The 19,860-nt window shown below is 32.9% G+C and overlaps 1 protein-coding gene across 2 annotated transcripts in view; it reads left to right on the plus strand.

Moving 5' to 3' along the window:
* Window positions 1–16,546, plus strand: part of LOC132732465 (matrix metallopeptidase-21-like) — a 71,490-nt gene extending 54,944 nt beyond the window's left edge. For both annotated transcript variants that reach the window (XM_060718885.1, XM_060718883.1), the window contains exons 3-7: window positions 850–1,696; window positions 8,365–8,658; window positions 8,975–9,232; window positions 11,509–11,681; window positions 11,952–16,546. In XM_060718885.1, the coding sequence (XP_060574868.1) occupies window positions 850–1,696; window positions 8,365–8,658; window positions 8,975–9,232; window positions 11,509–11,681; window positions 11,952–12,272 (1,893 nt within the window). In that variant the 3' untranslated portion in view covers window positions 12,273–16,546. The remainder of the gene's footprint in view (window positions 1–849; window positions 1,697–8,364; window positions 8,659–8,974; window positions 9,233–11,508; window positions 11,682–11,951) is intronic.
* The last annotated feature ends 3,314 nt before the right edge of the window (window positions 16,547–19,860 follow it).

The raw sequence follows: 19,860 nt of genomic DNA on the forward strand, positions 1-19,860 counted from the left end.
ACCGCTATATCCGGACAAAAAGAATAATGCGGCGAAACTCACAACAGGATGTTGATGTAACAAATCTAAATTTCATTGACTGGCACAGAAGTTTCTAAATAAGGAAATACGTTTCATTAGAAAGTCTTTATACCGGAAATAATAAGATACTATTCCCTCCTACCACTTGACCTGTAACGGAAACAGACCATTTGTACCACAGTTTCGTATCTATAATTATCCCGGCATAGTCTATGACACATCGCCTGCCATGTCGGCCCCCGCAACCTGTTGCCTCTTTCAGGAAAGCATGGAGCGGATCTTGTGTCAAAAAATGTTCTCAATGATTTTTTTCTGGTGGTGGTGGTGGGGGGGGGGGTCTATTATTTTATATGATGAAATTATACTTATAGTCATCAACATGGCAATTATCTCAAGACAAACTGGCATTTGACAATAAAAATGTGTCCACGTGATGTGCTTTGAGAAGTGTGTTCATGACGAAAGCGCTAAGAGGTTTTGTCGTATTTTCATTTTAGCCGCGTCACGGCGTCACGACAAAACCAACATAATAGGTTTGCGACCAGCGTGGATCCAGACCAGCCTGCGCATCCGCGCAGTCTGATCAGGATCAATGCTGTTCGCTATCAGTGTCTCTCCTTGTTATAGGGTTTGTAAGCGAACAACATGGATCCTGATCAGACGGCGCGGATGCGCAGGCTGGTCTGGATCCATGCTGGTCGCAAACCCATTATGTTGGTTTTGTCATGGCGCGGCTCATTTGTATGATAAGTAGGTAATGGCATAAGCATAAAGGAAGTGAACCTCAGTGTTGTTGGCATGACGAAGATTTTTATCTCTCTATTTCAGCAACAGTTAGAAAAATATGGCTACCTACATTGTCAAATACGAGAAAGACAAAGAAGATCATTGTTTCCGGACTTCTTCTCAGAAGGTGGTGCGGGCACAAGGAACGGAGCAAATCCCTCCGAGGGAGGAAATCTCCCTCCATGTACATCTAGAAAAATTAGAAAAGCTATAAGACTTTACCAGAAAAAATATGATTTACCCGAAACGGGTGTTTTAGACCGAAGAACAAAGAAACTTATGTCCACATCTAGATGCGGTAATTCTGATGAAGATGAACCCGTAGTGAGTGTTGTGTCCGACGATGTAGAAAGAACTAACAATGGTGATAAACTTGGTCAATTCCTTAGACAGAGTAGTGAAACAAATAGTCTTAAAAATGCATTAGGCGATACTTTTAAAAGTCGGCCTTGGAAAAGGTCAGCTACAAATACAAAACTTTTAAACGTCATATCGGGAGGTTCTCGGAGATCTTCTTCTAGTCTTGAACGTCGTAAAAGATATTTACATGATTATATAGATAAATTAAAAAATGACAATTCTTTGGTTAAAAATCAAAATGAAAATAAACTAGTAAACATTAAAAAAAGATCTGTTAATATAATGGAAAATATAGTTAATAATACAATGGCTAATAAAGCAAGTCCTTTAGACGGTCAAAAATTTGAAAAACAAGTGATAAAGTGGCGACTGCTACAGACTGGTTATAGTACACGGATACCTGTGGAGGACCAACGTGCAACCATCGATCTTGCTTTTAGAATGTGGAGTGAAGTTATTCCTTTAGAATTTGTTGAAGAAACATCTGGAGATATCGCAAGTGTGGACATCGAAGTCGCATTTGGAACCGGTGAGTAGGACGTTCATTTATAGATAGATAAAAAAGAGTATAGTATGTATACACCAAATCAGTTTTATTTGATTGTTTTATTTTTTTATTTAATTTTTTAGTATCATTGTTTGTTTTGTTTGTTTATTTGTTCGTTTGTTTGTTTCTTTACTTTTATATTTTCATTTAAGTAGGCTGTCAGTTCAAGCCTTTGTAGATACGTCCATTAACTGTTAATTTGCTTGCTACCCTTGTTGATACCATATTAGTAAATATATACATGTACTGTTATGCATTGTTTACAAGTTGATAAAACTGTCGAAGTAAATATTATGATAAAAGTACTGGTAACTACGACTTTTATACGCAACTTTATAATGGTCAAGTACTTGAAGCACCAATATTAGTTATTACTGCCTCTTTGAAGTCTTTAAAAGCGGTGTTCTTCAAAGAAACTCCCACAAACGTGCCGTTCTTACACGAAAAATTGTACTCTTATTTCCACTCAAGTTATGTTTTATCACCCAAATAATTCGATCCCATACTTAAACACCGCCAGCCATGATGACTGATCTATTCTGGTATGTCTAACTCAAAGAGCTATTGCTCGCAATTATGAATTGAATATTTTTCTTAATTACTTTTCGATTGCTTTTTTCTATTTATAGCTATTGTTACGCATGATATAAATGCAATATTCCTTGTAATAAATTCTTCTAGTTATGTCTGATACTTCAAAGTAGTTTGGGTTCTAAACGTGTACAGTACGAGGACCACAGGCGTAATAGTGCAATGATTTTATACTTAATATAAATGGAGCGTTGAATTCCGCATTTAATATAGTATATACGTGATACAACATCATCTTTTAATAACAAAGTCCCTACGCTATCCTAATGGGCAATATAAATTCAATTAAGACTATATTTTAAGCAGCCAATTAATTGCTTTTGATAACCCTCTTTCTATTTTTATCGTCAATTATTTTCATTGAAAGAAAAATATACCGGTCTTTGACCGGGGTTACCGTTTTGATTCATACAAAATTACCAAGGTATGGTACATTTACATCATCTAATGATATTTTAAAATGTATATATTAAATTATGAATGGGTTAAAATATGAGTATAAATATACACTATAAAGGAAGAAGTTATTTACTGATTTTGTTCTGACAATATTAGTTTGAGTTTGATACTGTTATCTCCACATATAGTGACGGCAAACTGAACACCTGTAGACAACATTACTAGAACCATGTGTTTGAATCATCAATCTGCACTTCAAATAAAGCTGGGCCTGTGATTTTTAAACATATTAATGCACATCCATGCATTGATATTTTGTTACACCACACTTTTACTAGTCTAACCACCGAATGGTATGATATATATATATATATAAATAAACTCTGGAAGGTCAATTATATTATATGTCTTGATCTTATGTTTGATAATAGGTTTCTGTGAATCATTTGAGCCGCGTCACGACAAAACAAACGTAATGCGTTTGCGACCAGCATGGATCCAGACTAGCCTGCGCATCCGCGCAGTCTGATCAGGATCAATGCTGTTCGCTTACAGACCTTATAACAAGTAAAGAAACTGATAGCGAATAGCATGGATCCTGATCAGACTGCGCGGATGCGCAGGCTGGTCTGGATCCATGCTGGTCGCAAACGCATTACGTTGGTTTTGTCGTGACGCGGCTCATTTAATACACACAGAGAAATATACTAAGATAATACTGTTACATGTCAGATCTGATCATCCTAGTGAATCAGTTGATGTCAGCTCCCCAAGATAATGTCACTGTAGATATAGGCATTGCTCTCTCTTATTTTTCGTTTCTGTTGTGGAAATTTCCTCTTTGATTGCCTCTGAACAGGTAGCTCCAACAATTGCCTCGACTTCCACAGTATGTTGCTTACTGTCTAATGAATCACCGAGCAGATTTTTCCAGTTAAAATGTTCCTGATTCTATCCCAAGGGCGTGGCAGTAACGTACAAGTCATTCCCCCTACACCCAATATTTTATATATCGTCATTTTGTAGTTGAAATCACCATCATTTCGGGAAAATAAGAAAAAAAGTACCTGAAAGCAATGAGCCATATAATCGCTGTACATTAATGTAAACGCATTAACAAAAGTGAACACAATTAGATTAAGCTACGACTTATAGTTACGAATTGTTTGAAATAAGATTAGACTTTATAATGATTATCCTTACTTTAGCATCGAGGATGCGATTTCTTTAGCCTAGTAAATGTTTATCATGATTAAAAGGTGCTGTAGACTTTATTCAAAGATATAAACGACAGGTTTTGAAGTACTACCATAAATTTATCAACAAGATATAAATACGAATCAAAATATACAGAGTGTATACATATATATATTGAAACACTGTTTGCGGACGAGTTGCGAGCAGACAACCTATTTATTTGATTATCAGACGCACTCATGTTATGTCGTTCAATGGATCACTGGTCTATAGAACACTCCATCTACATATTAACAGATATGAAAATACCCTTTGACATTTGAAGAGTCTTCTTTTTACAATTATCTGAATGTAAACGTAATATAATAGCATTTAAAGCGCATCTACCATATATTGTGTACGTGCACAAAAAGAAAATTTGGAAATACTGTGTGATTTAAACAGTAGACTACCGCTACAATAAGCAAAGATATGAACGTGATTTTGCTGTTTATTTCTATAGGTTTTCATGTATCAAAGAACATGCGATTTACTAGCACCCGTTTCATGTCGGTAGTAAATTTAAGTTTTTATTTAGCCCAGATAAATCATATGTAATGTACCATAAATCATTCACAGCGGGTTTTCAAGTGTCTCCTTTTTGTGATTAGATATCGATTGTTTTACGGGAAAGTAAAGTTTAAACTTAGATGTTCAAAACGGTCTCTTTAACGTGACGCACTATTAAAATGTTAAAAGGCCTAGAGAGATAGCAGATGCTTGGAGATATTGCATCACCGTTACATATTTATACATGATATGTTTACAACAAACAAGATTGCAGAATATGTATGACACTAATATATACATATGATAGATAACAATCTGCGAGTTTTGACACATTAACATAGCAACAACAAAATGTGATAGGCGCAAGAATACTTTGTTGTCGTTTGCTTCGGTAAACATTAAGAATATAATTCTCTATGAAATCTTTCAAACTCTATACAACACACATATTAAAGGATATAATTTATAAGATTTTGTGAAATTTTGTTTAAGACAACTCTGGTAATATCAGTAATTATGATATTGATCAAATGATTGAGTCTTTCTCCGCGCTTAATCAAAAGATTGCTGATCCATATTTCAAGTATTATTCGAATTTGCAAGTTTTAAGCAAAGGTTATTAAGAATGATATGATTATGAGCGGCAAGAGTTCCCACAGGCTCCCTATTTTATCATAATGAAACGCAAACAAAACACGGAATCAGTACATAGTTCCAAATTTAAGAATAAATCATTGATGAGGGAAAAGAGAAAGGGATTTATGTCACCCAAGTCACAGGAATAAAGTGATTTTCGTTTTGGAAGCATTCTTAAAAATATAGGAAAGTTAAAACAAGTTATATGTCGCCAGCAGAATTTCATGAGTACTTTTTAAACATAAAATGCATGCGACGCAGAATAATAGAAGAAATCGGCAACTTTGTAAATGTGTATTTTATCATAGTAATCCTATATCTTAGTCTTTGAATTTCCCAATTACAACTGAATCGTGTTTAGGCCTCAAATCTTGCTAATAATTTAAATTTAATTGTTAAATTTACTAAGCTACTTATTGGTGCAAACGCTCATTTTGCAACTTGATGTAAACTGAAACATTTTGTTCATCAACCTTTCTTCATGTACCATTACATTGTTTACTAATATGCTATACAAACGTATGTTGCAACGACTATATATTAAATGTATACGGTATAAAAATATCTATATACTATTTAAAAGGATACATGGTTTAGATTTTTTTCATTTGGTGGTATAAATGTATTTATCAAATGTTGATACATCACCGGTTTGAACAGGAATGAATGGTTTTTAAACCAGCGAAGTGAATATTTGCACCATTCCTTTTCCACCATTGTTAAAATTTGTTTGCAAGTGCATTTTGGCTTTAAATCTGTGGATGTTTCAAAGTTTCACCATTTTCTTGCTAAAATGTTGAATTCTGCTAAAGTCGGTGCTAGGGGGCGTGGCATAATCATTTTCAATTCTTTCTTCTTTGTTTTTTTGGTGTTTTCAGGGGTTCTGTTTTTCTCTTTTGTATAATTTTATGCATGTATAAAGTATTACTATGCATTTATTGTATGTTTATCTTAATAACCACTTTTTGCAAACCAGTTATTGCATTAAAGCTGAATCATTTATTGTACACGTAAACTGATGACATTCATAGTAAAATAAAAATCGAAATGTCAGGCATAACGTTATTTCAATGAGAAAAAAAATGAAAAAGAATCATTGGCTAATTCAAATATATACGATGAAAATAACTCGCTTTAAATCCTCTGAAAAAAATGGGTTACTATCAAAGTCTAGACTTACGTCGTAATAAGTTAAACGTCCAACACTAATTTTAACCAATGGATTGAAAGGATGTCAGAAAAAACAAAGTCACATGTCACAAGTTTGGAAAGGAAGGCCAAAACATGATTATCAGTAAATGTGACTATGGAAGTGACTGAAATATACAGACGCTCAGGCAGATGTAATCTATAAATAGACCTTTATAGATGTCGCTCGTAAGTGACAGATAAATCAATAATCATTGTAATGACAAGGAGTGGGTGTTTGTCTCAGCATCTTCTAATTATAGAATTAATAAATGATATCATAAACGTGATGATGTTACTTAAAACAGACAGCAGTACTGGTAATAAATATTCATGACATCCGCTCACTTTCATACATGTACTTTATTGCGATAATCACTAACGTTGTATCATCAAATTTCTGTCGAATGATGCTTCTTTTACATTTTATAGCTCATCGTATGCAAATGTAATGTTTTCTGTGACCTGCCGAGATGTTAGTTTAGAAATACAATTTTTTGTCTATGATCGAAATTCAACTGCTTTTTTAGGCCATCTCACATTCTTTTGTATTGCGTCAATTATGAATGAACGATTTCATATTGAAAAGTAGAATCCATTGTCACCTTAATGTTTGGTTTTTCATTGGGAATGTGATGATGACTTTAAAAACGACGTCAGCTGCAAATGTATACTATATATGTATACAATCGTATCGTATGAGATGACGAATCGGTTAGAGAAGTTTTACCAAAATTTAATGTACAATTGAACTAAATCTTGGAGAAGCCATTAATAATCCAATTACAAATCATTTGATTAACACCGACACTTTTCGGACATAACGTCAAGTCATCTGTACATAGAAGATGCTTATTGCACTAAGGATATTCCTATCAATCAACTATTATTCCGTTATAAATGAAGCATAGAAAAGAGGCAGGGTTCCAAGCAATAGAATATGCTTTGCCAAAACGTAATGAAAGTGGTAGATGGACCTAATTATTAGTTATGTTTACCGACAAGTGCCTACGTGAATTTCTGTAATAGACGGAAAAACAAGTTCAATTGTTAAAAGAAAAACATAAATCAAAAATTGACACAGTTTAACGTTATCATAATTTACACCTGGGTTCCTTTGATTTTCTGTTTTTGAGAAATTAAGTAACTCAAAGGGATGGAAAAACTACTTGGAAGTCTGAAATATCAGTCCATTATCTATTTTTTATTTTACGGACAATTTCATGATCTGATTAATCATCGTTTTCCTTTTATCTTACCACCTGTTGCCGACTTGTTTTTGATTACTTTCCGAAGAAAGAAGGCTGGTCAAAAGTCTATGTAGTAAATAGGCATTGATAAGCTTGCTTGATAGAGTTTTTTTTTCTCTCCAAAAACTAAGTTCTAGATAAGCTTATCGACATTTACCTTTTTTATTATTCAATGTCATTTATTTCAAAAGACCCATTTTTGTAAATGTCAACGTGATAGAAATGCATGTATATTTCATATAAAACAATTATAGGCTCGTATATTATTTATTGAATATTATTAAGATTTTGACAAAATATGGTCTATCCGCATTGCAAATTTTATTTCGTAAGAATTAAACTCAAAATTTATGTAAAATTAAATGCAGATTTCACATAAAACAAACTGTATTTTGAATTTATATAGTCTTGTTTACTAAATATTAAAGTGTATAAAAGTTTAACGCAAACTGGTTACATCTATAAGTTTGCTTAATTAACAAGGAAATGGTTGGTTTCAAAATAATAAGTTTACTGACGAATGCTTTCATGTACAGGCTTTTTTAATTTACAAGGAAATTGTTGGTTTTAAGATTGTATGGCTACATCATTGTTAATGTAAAGTCAACATGGTTTTCGACCGAATCTAAAAAACAAAACGATATTAAAATTACGTTTTGATGTATCGCACGATATGTTTTACTTCGTACAGAATTTAAGACATACATTTTTTAACAGTTGATATTATTTTGACTTTTGTATATAAGGGACAACAGCATTTTTGTTTGTTTAAGTTTTTGTCTTATTAAAAGAAAGGAGAAATGTATCATTTTATTTCAACAGCAATTTTGTTTCTTTAAGGTGCACATCAGAATTGTAAGAGGGACTTCGACGGTCACGGCGGGGAGATTGCTCATTCCTTCTCCACCGGCAACATGCATTTTGATGACGATGAATTCTTTAAAACCATGCAATCGTTCTCTTCTGATGGAATATACCTTTTGAGAGTAGCTGTGCACGAGATAGGACACGTGCTCGGGTTAATGCATACAAACAAGAAGTATTCCATTATGTACGCCATTTACGAGAAGGAAAACTCCGGTCCTGAGTTTGAACTGGGCTGGGAGGATAGGAAGGCGGTTCAAAGAGTTTATGGTAACTGTCCTTTCTTTCGTGACCATGTTTAGTTACACGGTCATAATATGATGCTAGTTTACAGGATTGTTGTGGACAAATAAATGCTAAGCAATCCATAATCTTATTTGTTACTTTTTCTTGACCTGAAGTAATTATTTCATTCTATAGTTACACTATTTTGTATTTAATATGTTCTATTTGATATGTTCTATTTAATATATCATATTAAGTCACTGGTAAATTTGATAAGGTCTTAGCAAGATTTACTTTTGCAAGACATTTAAGTTTATTGCAAATATAACAGATGTTATTTATTAATCATTTATATTTTCAGGTGTTTGTAAGGGGCGGTTCAATACTGTCTTTGACTGGATCCGTAAAAATGACAAGGGCACTTCGTTCATCTTTAACACGTACTTCTTTCGTGGCAACCACTACTGGATGTATGAGAACCATGCCAACAGGACACGTTATGGGGACCCCCTCTACATAACGACAGAATGGGCTGGCATACCCGACGACCCTGATGGATACGCCCAAGTTTTTTACATCTCCGGAACTGAAGTTATTGATGATGCCTTTTTCTTTAAAGGTAATTTTTACTGTCATATACAATTAACAAACATATAATGGTCAATATAGTAAACGTAACACGATATTCAAAAAATATTCCCTATTGTATGGCTTTTAAGAAAGTTTAAGAAGCAATTATTAAATTAATGTAAGAAAATGAGCGTTATTTCATTAGTTTAATATTGAGAATGTAACAATAATTTCCCTTACAGTAAAGTAACAGTAAAGTAGCATTTAAAATCAACGAAAATCTTGTAGTATGCACCATTATTTCACAATTTATAGTACAGTATATTGCATAATAGTTTGCCTTTTACTCAGACATAGTTGATGAATATATTGTTCCTTGTGACCTAATTTAGTAATTGTTTTGTTCAAGATAAATGTATATAATGTGTTTGACAAATGTAAGTAATTACAACTACATTACAAGTTCATTACTGGTTCGTTTACATTTATTACATAAAAAACAATTACGGTTTTTTTTGTGTAAATACATTATGAGGTAGTTGTTATCACCACCGATATTATATTGTTATGACATCATTTAAACCCTTAATGTTAACATCAGTTGAATTATTATTAAAACAGAAATTAACTTCATTTTAATAAGTTTCAGAACGAAAATTTCCAGTTAATTTGCACATGTTAAATGAATTTTGCAAGTACTACATAAAAGCCAATTATGTTTCTCTTAGCAAGGGAGGTAAATCAGGTTCATTATATTTGAGGATAAACTTGTTACTCTCCCTTTGTGATTAAAGTGCACACGTATAACAAATATTACCATTGTGCAAAATATGATAAATTAAATTTGAAAAAAAAAGAATCTGATTCACTTAAAGTTTTGAATTTAAATCATTTTCAAAGTGTTTTTTTTTTAAATAAGTTGGTTATTAATGGTTGTTATAGGGCGTAGCGTTACGTTGATAATTAGATATATTCATGATTTTTGAACAGTTTGCATGCAGCAATGAGTCGGTATTGAACATAGGATGGGTGTGAAATAATTTATTTCCAATATATCATTCCATAATAACCTGACCCCATTTAACATCATTTATTTCTATTATTTCATAAATAATACGCCCACTGTATTCCCAGTCGTTTTAGATACAATGACGAATATATCCGTCATGTAAAAAATACATCTGCTAAGTAAATAACATTAGCAGATGACAGTAACGCTATTAAAACATTAAATATAAGTAACAAGCTACAAAGATATAATTCATTTGCATGCTGCGTGGGAGGACTCACTTTACTGTCATATTCTGAAGCCAAAACGTGTTTAAAGGCCCATTAAGACCGCAAAGAGCTAAATTTATTATTTTTTATAGTTTATTTTTAGTATTTTTTTGTATGTCTGTCTAGTACTTTACATTATATTTTACATTTGCAGTTGACTAATAATAACAAACAGAGTTAGTCATGTCTGAAAATGCGTGGAGTTACAGTTTTATAAGATAAAAGACCCTTTTAACTTACAAATTTAAAGTTAAAAAAAAAACTCGCTTCAACGAGGTCCCAATACATAAAAATTTAAAATAGAAAAGCTATGGTTGAAACAAAAATAAAAAAGGATAAAGAAGAAATATGTTTTGAATTAAATTGGACTCTGACTTTTTCTCGCATGGCCCCAAGCCCGGTTGGAGGCAAAAGCGTTTAAAGTCAAAGGCTTTCATATTTGGGGTCATTTCGTTTAAATTGAATGATTATTCTCGAAAAAATTGTTCGAGTGAAGGTATAAGTCCAGAACTACATCAAGTGTTTAATAAGTGTCGAAAAGATATTTTCAGTCCCGTATAAGAAATACAACAAGCAAACAAACATTCAAACAAACACCAAATTAAAAATAAAACACACACATAATAAGTTGAACTCCTTTAAAGCCTACAAATTTAAATAATTATTAAAATTTTGCAAGTCAAAAAAATCCCAATGTTCAAACAAGCACAGTTATCGCAAGGGAGTTAAATATATAGACTCCCAAGTAAGTTACAGTGATTGGAACTTGTAATCACAAGACAAGGTTCACATTGTATTGCATAGGTTGGCAAGACGTGGTACAAGTGATTATGTTAATCCACTGTTGAGATTTAAATCTGAGACAAAAACGGTGAAATATGCTTGGCAGAGATGATGCCGTGTATGTACAAATTGTAATGCATTTAACAATCATCGGCATGTAAAGAAAAGATTTATGCACATTTTTCCCACTTGGAAACATACACTTACGACAAATTCCAAGGAAAACGAGCATTGTGTTTTATAATTTTGTTTGTTTGTTTGCAGATGATGATGTTTACAAGTATGATAACGAGAACGATAAGCTATATGAAGGCTGGCCGAAAAAGATACGTGACGTGTTTAAAGGCAAGAATGGCGATGCTGCCGTCCCAGATAATATCGACTCCGTTTTCTTCGATTTGAGAGATAAAAATCTATACTTCTTTAAAAATGATATGGTAAATACGCTTATGAATGACTTAAACAATTTTCGTACTATTTGTATTCAGTTCATGAGTGTTTCCTCAAGATAAGTAACAACGGCAATAGAGCGTAGCCTTTTGGTATAAACCGTTTTATAGTATTCAAAAGATTACATTTTAATAATATAATACTTATTTTGCAAAGGAAACCGAAACGACTACATGTACTTTGAAAAAAGATAAGTGTAGATGTCAGTAGTTACGTCGTGCCATTATTAAATAAAAATTAAAATATTTTTTTTACAGGTTTACGTATTTGACCCAAAAGTACCGGAAGAGTCTAGCGGCTGCTGTTTACGGACAAATAAAATACAAGACGAATTTCCCGCCTCCGAGGGAAGCCTCCCTTTACCAGATAACATTGATGCGGTTTATTATTCGCACGTCGATGAGTCACAATTTTTCATTAAAGATGAAGACGTATGGGAAAATATTGTTTTCCACCCGCGACAAAAACATACCACTAACAGTGTGAAATATATTGGTAAATGGTTTGAAAAATGGTTTGATATTTGCGATGTCACGACACATTCAACGCATTTATTTGAATTTCAAAAGGGTACTTGACATGAATAAAAAAGAAAATAAGTAATAACCATTAACGTGATAATTAAAGTCAAGATGATTAAAATGAGAAACCCGTGTATCGCCTTTTTGAAGACCACGTGACAAAAACGTTTAAATCGGTATATTCTGTAAATATCAGTGTACAAAGCGAAGCTGTAGTTTAAAAATAAAAAAAACAGATATTCATATTTTGATTTTAAAGATATTGAAAAGCATATCCATTGTTGTTGTGCGGTTGTTATGTATATCTAGCGGTTAATGTCGTTTCTCAAACTGCTTTCCCATATTGTGGGCATGCGCGTGCGGGTCATGTGATAAATGTCCTTGGCGGGAAAACGACTCTGAACGTCAGAAGTGTCGAGCATAGGTAAGATGGACACCTTTGTTCCAAATGGAAGGAGCTGTGTTCTGTCAAAACATTATGATTCCACAAGTGACAGAAACATATACTTATTCATTGCGATGAGATGATGTGAAAGGATATATAGTAAAACACGAAAAGTGATTCGAAGTGGTGTAAATCTTGAACTTATCATATATCAGATACAACTAACCAAAGAATAAGTTACAGTATTTAGTTAAACGAGGGAAAGCGTTGATCAATATTTTGTGTGTGAAGTTCTTCTGTAAAGAACTAAAAGAAACAAAAAAATTGACTTGCACAAATAGCGGAAGCGAACTTTTTAAATGACGAACGAAATGTAATAGACTTTTAGTAGATTTGTTGATCGGACTTTGATGAAAGTCAGTGTGAAGTAACTGGGAAGGAGAGTTGATAAGTAAATGCCAGTATCTATATCATATTATTCAATGTAAATAGTTCTTTTACTCGTATCCTCTGCTAATGCCAAGATACTTCATCATTTGTAAATGCCACAGTGCTTCTTATATGATTAATTGTGACATAATATATTCATTATTTTATTTGTTCATTGTTTTTGATAGTTCATTTTTTTGAAGTAATAATTTACAACATACATGTTAAATTTGTATGGCTTTTTTGATATGATAGCCAATGGGGAGGCAGGTTTGAGTTATTAATGGATTGCCATTGATTTATAAGTGAGAAAATTCAATGCACTAACGATTAAAGTGTAAAAATTAAAAAGAGAATATAGGCACATATAATGGTAGCATTTTTTGAGACATGCGTGCACACTTATGATGTAATAATAATGTATTATCTATGACGTCATCGTTTTTGTGCGTTGCAAAGTGATTTAAACATTCCTAGAAAATAAAGTTAAGACGAGATTTTAAAAGTCAATAGAAAAAATGACCACGATTTATCAGATGTCTTTATAGTAGACATTTTTGTTACTGAGAAAAATTGAAACAAAGATATTCATTTTGTTTTAGAGAACGACAGTTATAGAAGAATAGAAGTTTTGTCGTTATACACATTCCTAGTTTTTGAACATAAATAGATCTATAATGATTAGGATAAAAAAACTCACCTTTCAATTTTATCAAAATTTTAACTAGTCAGATATATGTCGTTGTTCAAACGCAGTCCTGAAAACCGGAAGTCGGAAAACCGAAAGTCAGAAAACCGGAAGTCTTAAAACACTATAAATTTCATGCATGATAAAACTTAATTTGATATTTCCATGTTGTATGCATATTATCAAACTTAAGTATATTTTTTTCAGAATAATTTTTAAGAAATTAAAGTGTATGGTTAGCATGATGTTTATAGACTTGTGGGGTATGTGTAATATTTTATCTATTCTGCTAAATATTGTAACCAAAATGATAAATTCTGCATTAACACGAGAGCTCTATTTACTGTAATTATTACTTATTATGTCCTGTAGGTTGAGCAGAGGTAGCCTTTAAAAGGAAGGTGCGTCAGCTATTAACCTGAAATGTAAGATTTTTAATCATATATACACAAGACCGATTTTTGTCAATACAAATAAGTTAAAATAAGTTTGTTTATCTAATTCTATTTTTAGAATAGAAATACTTATTTTCGATAAATACCGACTAACTTTTATCAAATATGAATCAATGAAAATAAAACGTAATCAAGTCTTATAAAAAGTTTCAAACATTACAAAACACAACGGAAGGAAGGAAACTTAAATCATTGGCAGCTACTACTAAAAATGGCAATTTATTTTTAACTGTTACGATCTAAAAACGAACAACAACCACCACCACCACAACAACAACGTTCATAAAAAGTCCGTAGCTTCCCGCATGTCATGAAACTTCGTTTTACATGCTTACTTAAGCATTTCCATAACTTCTTGCATATGCTTAGATTTTGAAGAATAACCCATTATAAACATTTTCGGGTTAGACTGATAAAATCAATGCCCTAAGCATATTTATTGTATGTATATATGAGCCGCGTCATGACAAAACCAACATAGTTCGTTTACGACCAGCATGGATCCAGACCAGCCTGCGCATCCGCGCAGTCTGATCAGGATACATGCTGTTCGCTTGCAAACCCTGTAACAAGTAGAGAATCTGGTAGCGAACAGTATGGATCCTGATGTAAACTGCGCGGATGCGCAGGCTGGTCTGGCGAAAACCCATTACGTTGGTTTTGTCATGACGCGGCTCATTTATTATGTATGTGGATTAATCCAAGAAGATTTACAACTACTTGTCACTATAGTTATGGTGAACCATTTAAAGATACTAAATTTACATGTAATGTATATTAGGCGGCACGGTAAGAATATTTTAATGATAGAATATATGGCAAAATTATATTTATCTTTATCAAGTCTTATCAGTATATACATACAAATCAACGCGCAACTGGTGAAATAATGCAAAATCATATGTGATTTTCTTTGTTATATGATATTTATATATTATATTGTTTATAAAAGCACATATAATAATCGTGTGATTTAAATTTAAATTAGGATATACCGTTTTAATACTATATTTTCTTGTTAATTTCATTTTTTTTGTGATTTGCGTTACATTTTATATAAAGTATACGATTGTTGGAGACAAAGCAGTATTTATTGTAAATTAATGTTAATGTTCATATGCATTTCGCCATTTTTAAGTTATTTTAATGTCGTGTTTATGTGTGTCATGTATAAAAAATATTCCATTTATATTGTTGTGCATTAATTTTATATTGTCAACTAGAGCGGTCGCTGTTCATGACCTTTTAACCTTTACAATTTCATTTATCAATTCCACATTTATACTGGACTTATAACTGGTAGGTATGTCTAGGATTTTGCATTTGAAAATCAATTATTTGGAAGATATGTCAGTACGTCCGTTCAGATTAAACTAAAGTTAATTTAAGTATGTAATAAATATCTAATACCCCACCTATAGTAACAAGTCACGTGACAGAAATATAGATGGTACCCTTTTCGTAGATGGCTCCCTTTTTCTGACTGCGCGTCAGATAGTAATAAATGATGGCATTTTAAGAAATATTATAATCGTCATTAAAATCGACAGGTTATTAATTAATTCACCATGTGATGGATAAAGATTTACATACTAGTGTATTCTGAACAAAAAAAACAACAGTTTTGTAAATGATGTTACAAATTTTCTATAAATACAATATTTTATGCCGACACAACGTATAGTTATTTAAAAGAAATTATTATGATAAAATTTGCATGGAAAATTAACTAAATCTTAAAACATTTACAATCTCTGGAATCATTTCGTATAATTCATTCCTTGAAAATGATAATAAAGTTGTTGCCTTGGCTGTTGAATGTGCAATACCGTGAATGAATTAGGCTTGTAAATTATGTAGGTAAATTTACCCCCAACTTTGTGTAATGGATTTGCCCTTTTTTTACTTTGGAGCAGTCCATTCAAAGATTTAGGGACTTCCATATCAAAATACACGAAAACTGACCTTGGTCATACAGCACAGATGTGCAGACTGGCCCGGTTTTAGGTCAGTCACATTCGTCCCAGCAAATTAGTGGTTAACAAACTAACGAATTAAATTTTCTCACTCAATCTTTGTGAATATAGTTAAGTTCAAAGTTATGTGAATGCACAATTTATTTACAAAAGACATAGACATTTCTTTTGTTCCCCTACTTTATTTGAATGGAATTTTAAAATTATAATGAAGTACCCATAGGAAATAATGCTTTAATGTTTTTTTGTTTCGAAAGTAACACTTACCCATCATATATTTAAATGTTCTATCACTTTTTCTCCTTTTTCGTCATTTTGCCAATTTTCATTATTTATTTTCATGCTTCGTTACTCGCTTGTTCACAATACGTCATTTTGAAATAAATGTCCTAAATATAGCAGTTGTTTCGTTGTACTTTACTTAGGGACAGAGGTGAAATGTGGGGCAGACATCGACCAGGTAGTGTACTATACAAATGGTGTATAATTAGTAAGAGAAGACATATATATTTATATATGTAGACAATGAAAGTTTAACCTGCGACAGATTTTTTCAGACATCACCGCTAGTTCATTGATAGTACTTGATGTCAAGACAAAAAATAGCTATATATATAAAGCTACCTTAGACAGCTGACCAAAAATCAGCAACACACAACTGAACTGAATGTCGGGAGTATTTGAAATTTTTTTTTAACAAACGAAGCCTGAACGCAACTGGTGAAAATTTCGAAACGAGGCAACATTTCACCAACACACTACCCGTTGTAATCGAGCTAATCACATAATATTATATAAGAAATTTCTAATGATTAAGTTGCAAGAAATAGTGACTTTTGTAAGCTACTCCAAATCCCTCCAGCGGAGAAGGCACACGGCAGGTCAAGGTCAAGTCATCTCAAGTACCAGAGATGATTGGTTGACCTGTCGTGACGAAATCTGGAGGGTGACGTTAGCAAGACTCGTTTTTGTTATCGTTGGTCGGAAAGCTGATGTATTGGCAGTATTTTTGACTCCCTAATCACAACTGAACGAAGAACGGGCTACCAGAAGATTCGGCATGAAAAAGACCTCCCCGATGCGACTACTACCAAGGACCCTCAAGGATGCTATAATCTCGAACATATGGTTATTCCGGAGCCGAGTATAAACAAAACTAAATACTATCTATGTAAGGCAGAAACCCAATACAAATAAAGGGCAAGGTAGCAATTTCTTAATCACTTTTTTTAAAAAGCATTTCATTATTTAAGGGTGAGTAACCCATACATAGTATGATTTTGGTGGAAATGTTTTTTCTTTACATCCTTTAAAGACTATGGTATATGCATGAAGTAACGGAATATTATCTAGATATAAAAGAAATTCAATTTTCTATAGAACAAGATTATTTTTATATAGTTTTGCTACTAGGCAATGTATTTTCTATTACTCATTCTTATCGTCAGTGCAGAGTACTGTAGTTAAGGGCATTAACTTCAAACCATTTGCCCCTCACCTCTGTGGGCCCGAATCCTGCCAGGAACTTTGGATTATTTTATGTGAGGAAGCCGTCCAGCTAGCCTGTGGTCGTTGGTTCTACTAAGATGGATCTACTCAGGTGCCTGTTCGTGCCTGAAATACTGCACGTGAGGTCTACCCTCGCCAGTAAAGCTGAAAGTCGCCTTATAACCTCTAGTGTAGTGGTACGACGTAAACTCCCCGTCCCCATTATCTCTTAGTAACATACAAAATAAACAAATTGTTTTGTTTTATAAGAGATATTTCTTTGTTAGTTTTTTTTCTATTGAGACAGTGTTAAGCTTTTATGCGTAAATGTTATTTGTAAGACAAACATAAACAAAGTTTTCGTTCATTAATTTATATGTATTCTATAACAATCTAGAAAAACAAGGTGCTGAACAGCAGAACAGCAATACCAGGAAATAACAGGGAAAAAAATTATAACAAGACAAAGATAAATGAGTTTTAACAATAAAGATCTACGGATTGTAATCGGAATGAAGTATATTAAAACAAATGAGCCGCGTCACGACAAAACCAAACATAATGGGTTTGCGACCAGCATGGATCCTGACCAGCCTGTGCATCCTGTTCGCTTACAAACTCTATAACAAGTAGAGAAACTGATAGCGAACAGCATGGATCCTGATCAGACTGCGCGGATGCGCAGGCTGGTCTGGATCCATGCTGGCCGCAAACCCATTATGTTGGTTTTGTCATGACACGGCTCAAATATGAAATATCTGAAATCTAATCGGAATTTTTTAGACAATATCGAATAAATCAAACGATAATTATTGCAGGATTTGTTCCACAAGATAAATGTATGCAAAGTCAAAAATAAATATCTATTGACATATTCCGTTCATCCTGCTTTTAGTCAAGTAAAATTGTTTTATAAAAAGGATATACTGATATATTTATACTTTATCAACTTCAGAAGTGAAGACGGCATAATAAATAAATTTATGTTGCTTAAAGATCAAGATAAAAATTTACAAAAAAGAACAACAAAATAAAACAAAACAACAAAAACAAATAACAACTAACAACAAGCCACCAACAAAAATATAAAAAAATACATAAAAACATAATAACAACAAACGAAACAACAAAAACCTAACCGTCCCACAAAAAAAACTACAACAAAAACAACAACAGCAACAAACAAGAGGGCCATGATGGCCCTGAAATCGCTCACCTGTATATAGGCCCCTGGGGCGGGGCCAACTTTAACCTAATGGCCCTTATTTGAACAAACTTGGTAGACACCCATTAGGGGATGTTTCATGCTAAATATCTTCGCTCTAGCTCTTGGGGTTTTTTAAAAGAAGATTTTTCAAGTTTATACTATATACATAAAGGGGAAAACAATGACCCCCCTGTGGCGGGGCCAATTTTTACCCCATGGCTTTTATTTTAACAAACTTGGTAGACACCCACTAGAAGATGTTTCATGCTTTATATCTAAGCTCTAGCAATTTTAGCTTTTAAAAGAAGATTTTTTTAAAGTTTTTACTACATACATATAAGGAAAGTCAATGACTGCTGGGCGGGGTCAATTTTAACCACAGGGCTTTTATTTGAACCAACTTGGTAGACACCCACTAGAAGATGTTTCATGCTTAATATCTAAGCTCCAGCTATATGTTTTTAAAAGAAGATTTTTTAAGTTTTTACTATATGCAAATAAGGAAAATAAATGAACCCCCCGGACAGGGCCAATTTTGACCCCAGTGCATTTATTTGGTAGACACTGACTAGATGATGTTTCATGCCGAATATTTAAGCTCTTGCTCTTTCGGTTTTCTAAAAGAAGATATTTTAAGTTTTTTCTTTCGGTTGCCATGGCAAGTAGAGTTCTGCTTGGAATAAAATTCTTTGAACAATTTTTAAAGTTGACTACCAAAACCAAAGAAACATTCCTGTGAAGTTTGGATGAAATTGGCTTACCGGTATATGAGGAGATGTCGTTTAAAGTAAAAGTTTACGGACGGACGCCGGACGAAAAGCGATCACAAAAGCTCACCATGTCACTTTGTGACTGATGAGCTAAAAACAACAAACAAAAAAAACTGTTTCATTGTTTAGAAAGATATCTACCTCATGTTATCGCCGAAAATGAAACAAATTGAATTATATGAGCTTGCAATATTTGATACAGTGATTAAAAGTAACAAAATGCTTTTTAACACAATAACTCATACTG

The sequence above is a fragment of the Ruditapes philippinarum genome, unplaced genomic scaffold (assembly GCF_026571515.1).
Source record: "Ruditapes philippinarum isolate M1 unplaced genomic scaffold, ASM2657151v2 ctg1293_1_1_1_1, whole genome shotgun sequence".
Lineage (NCBI taxonomy): Eukaryota > Metazoa > Mollusca > Bivalvia > Venerida > Veneridae > Ruditapes > Ruditapes philippinarum.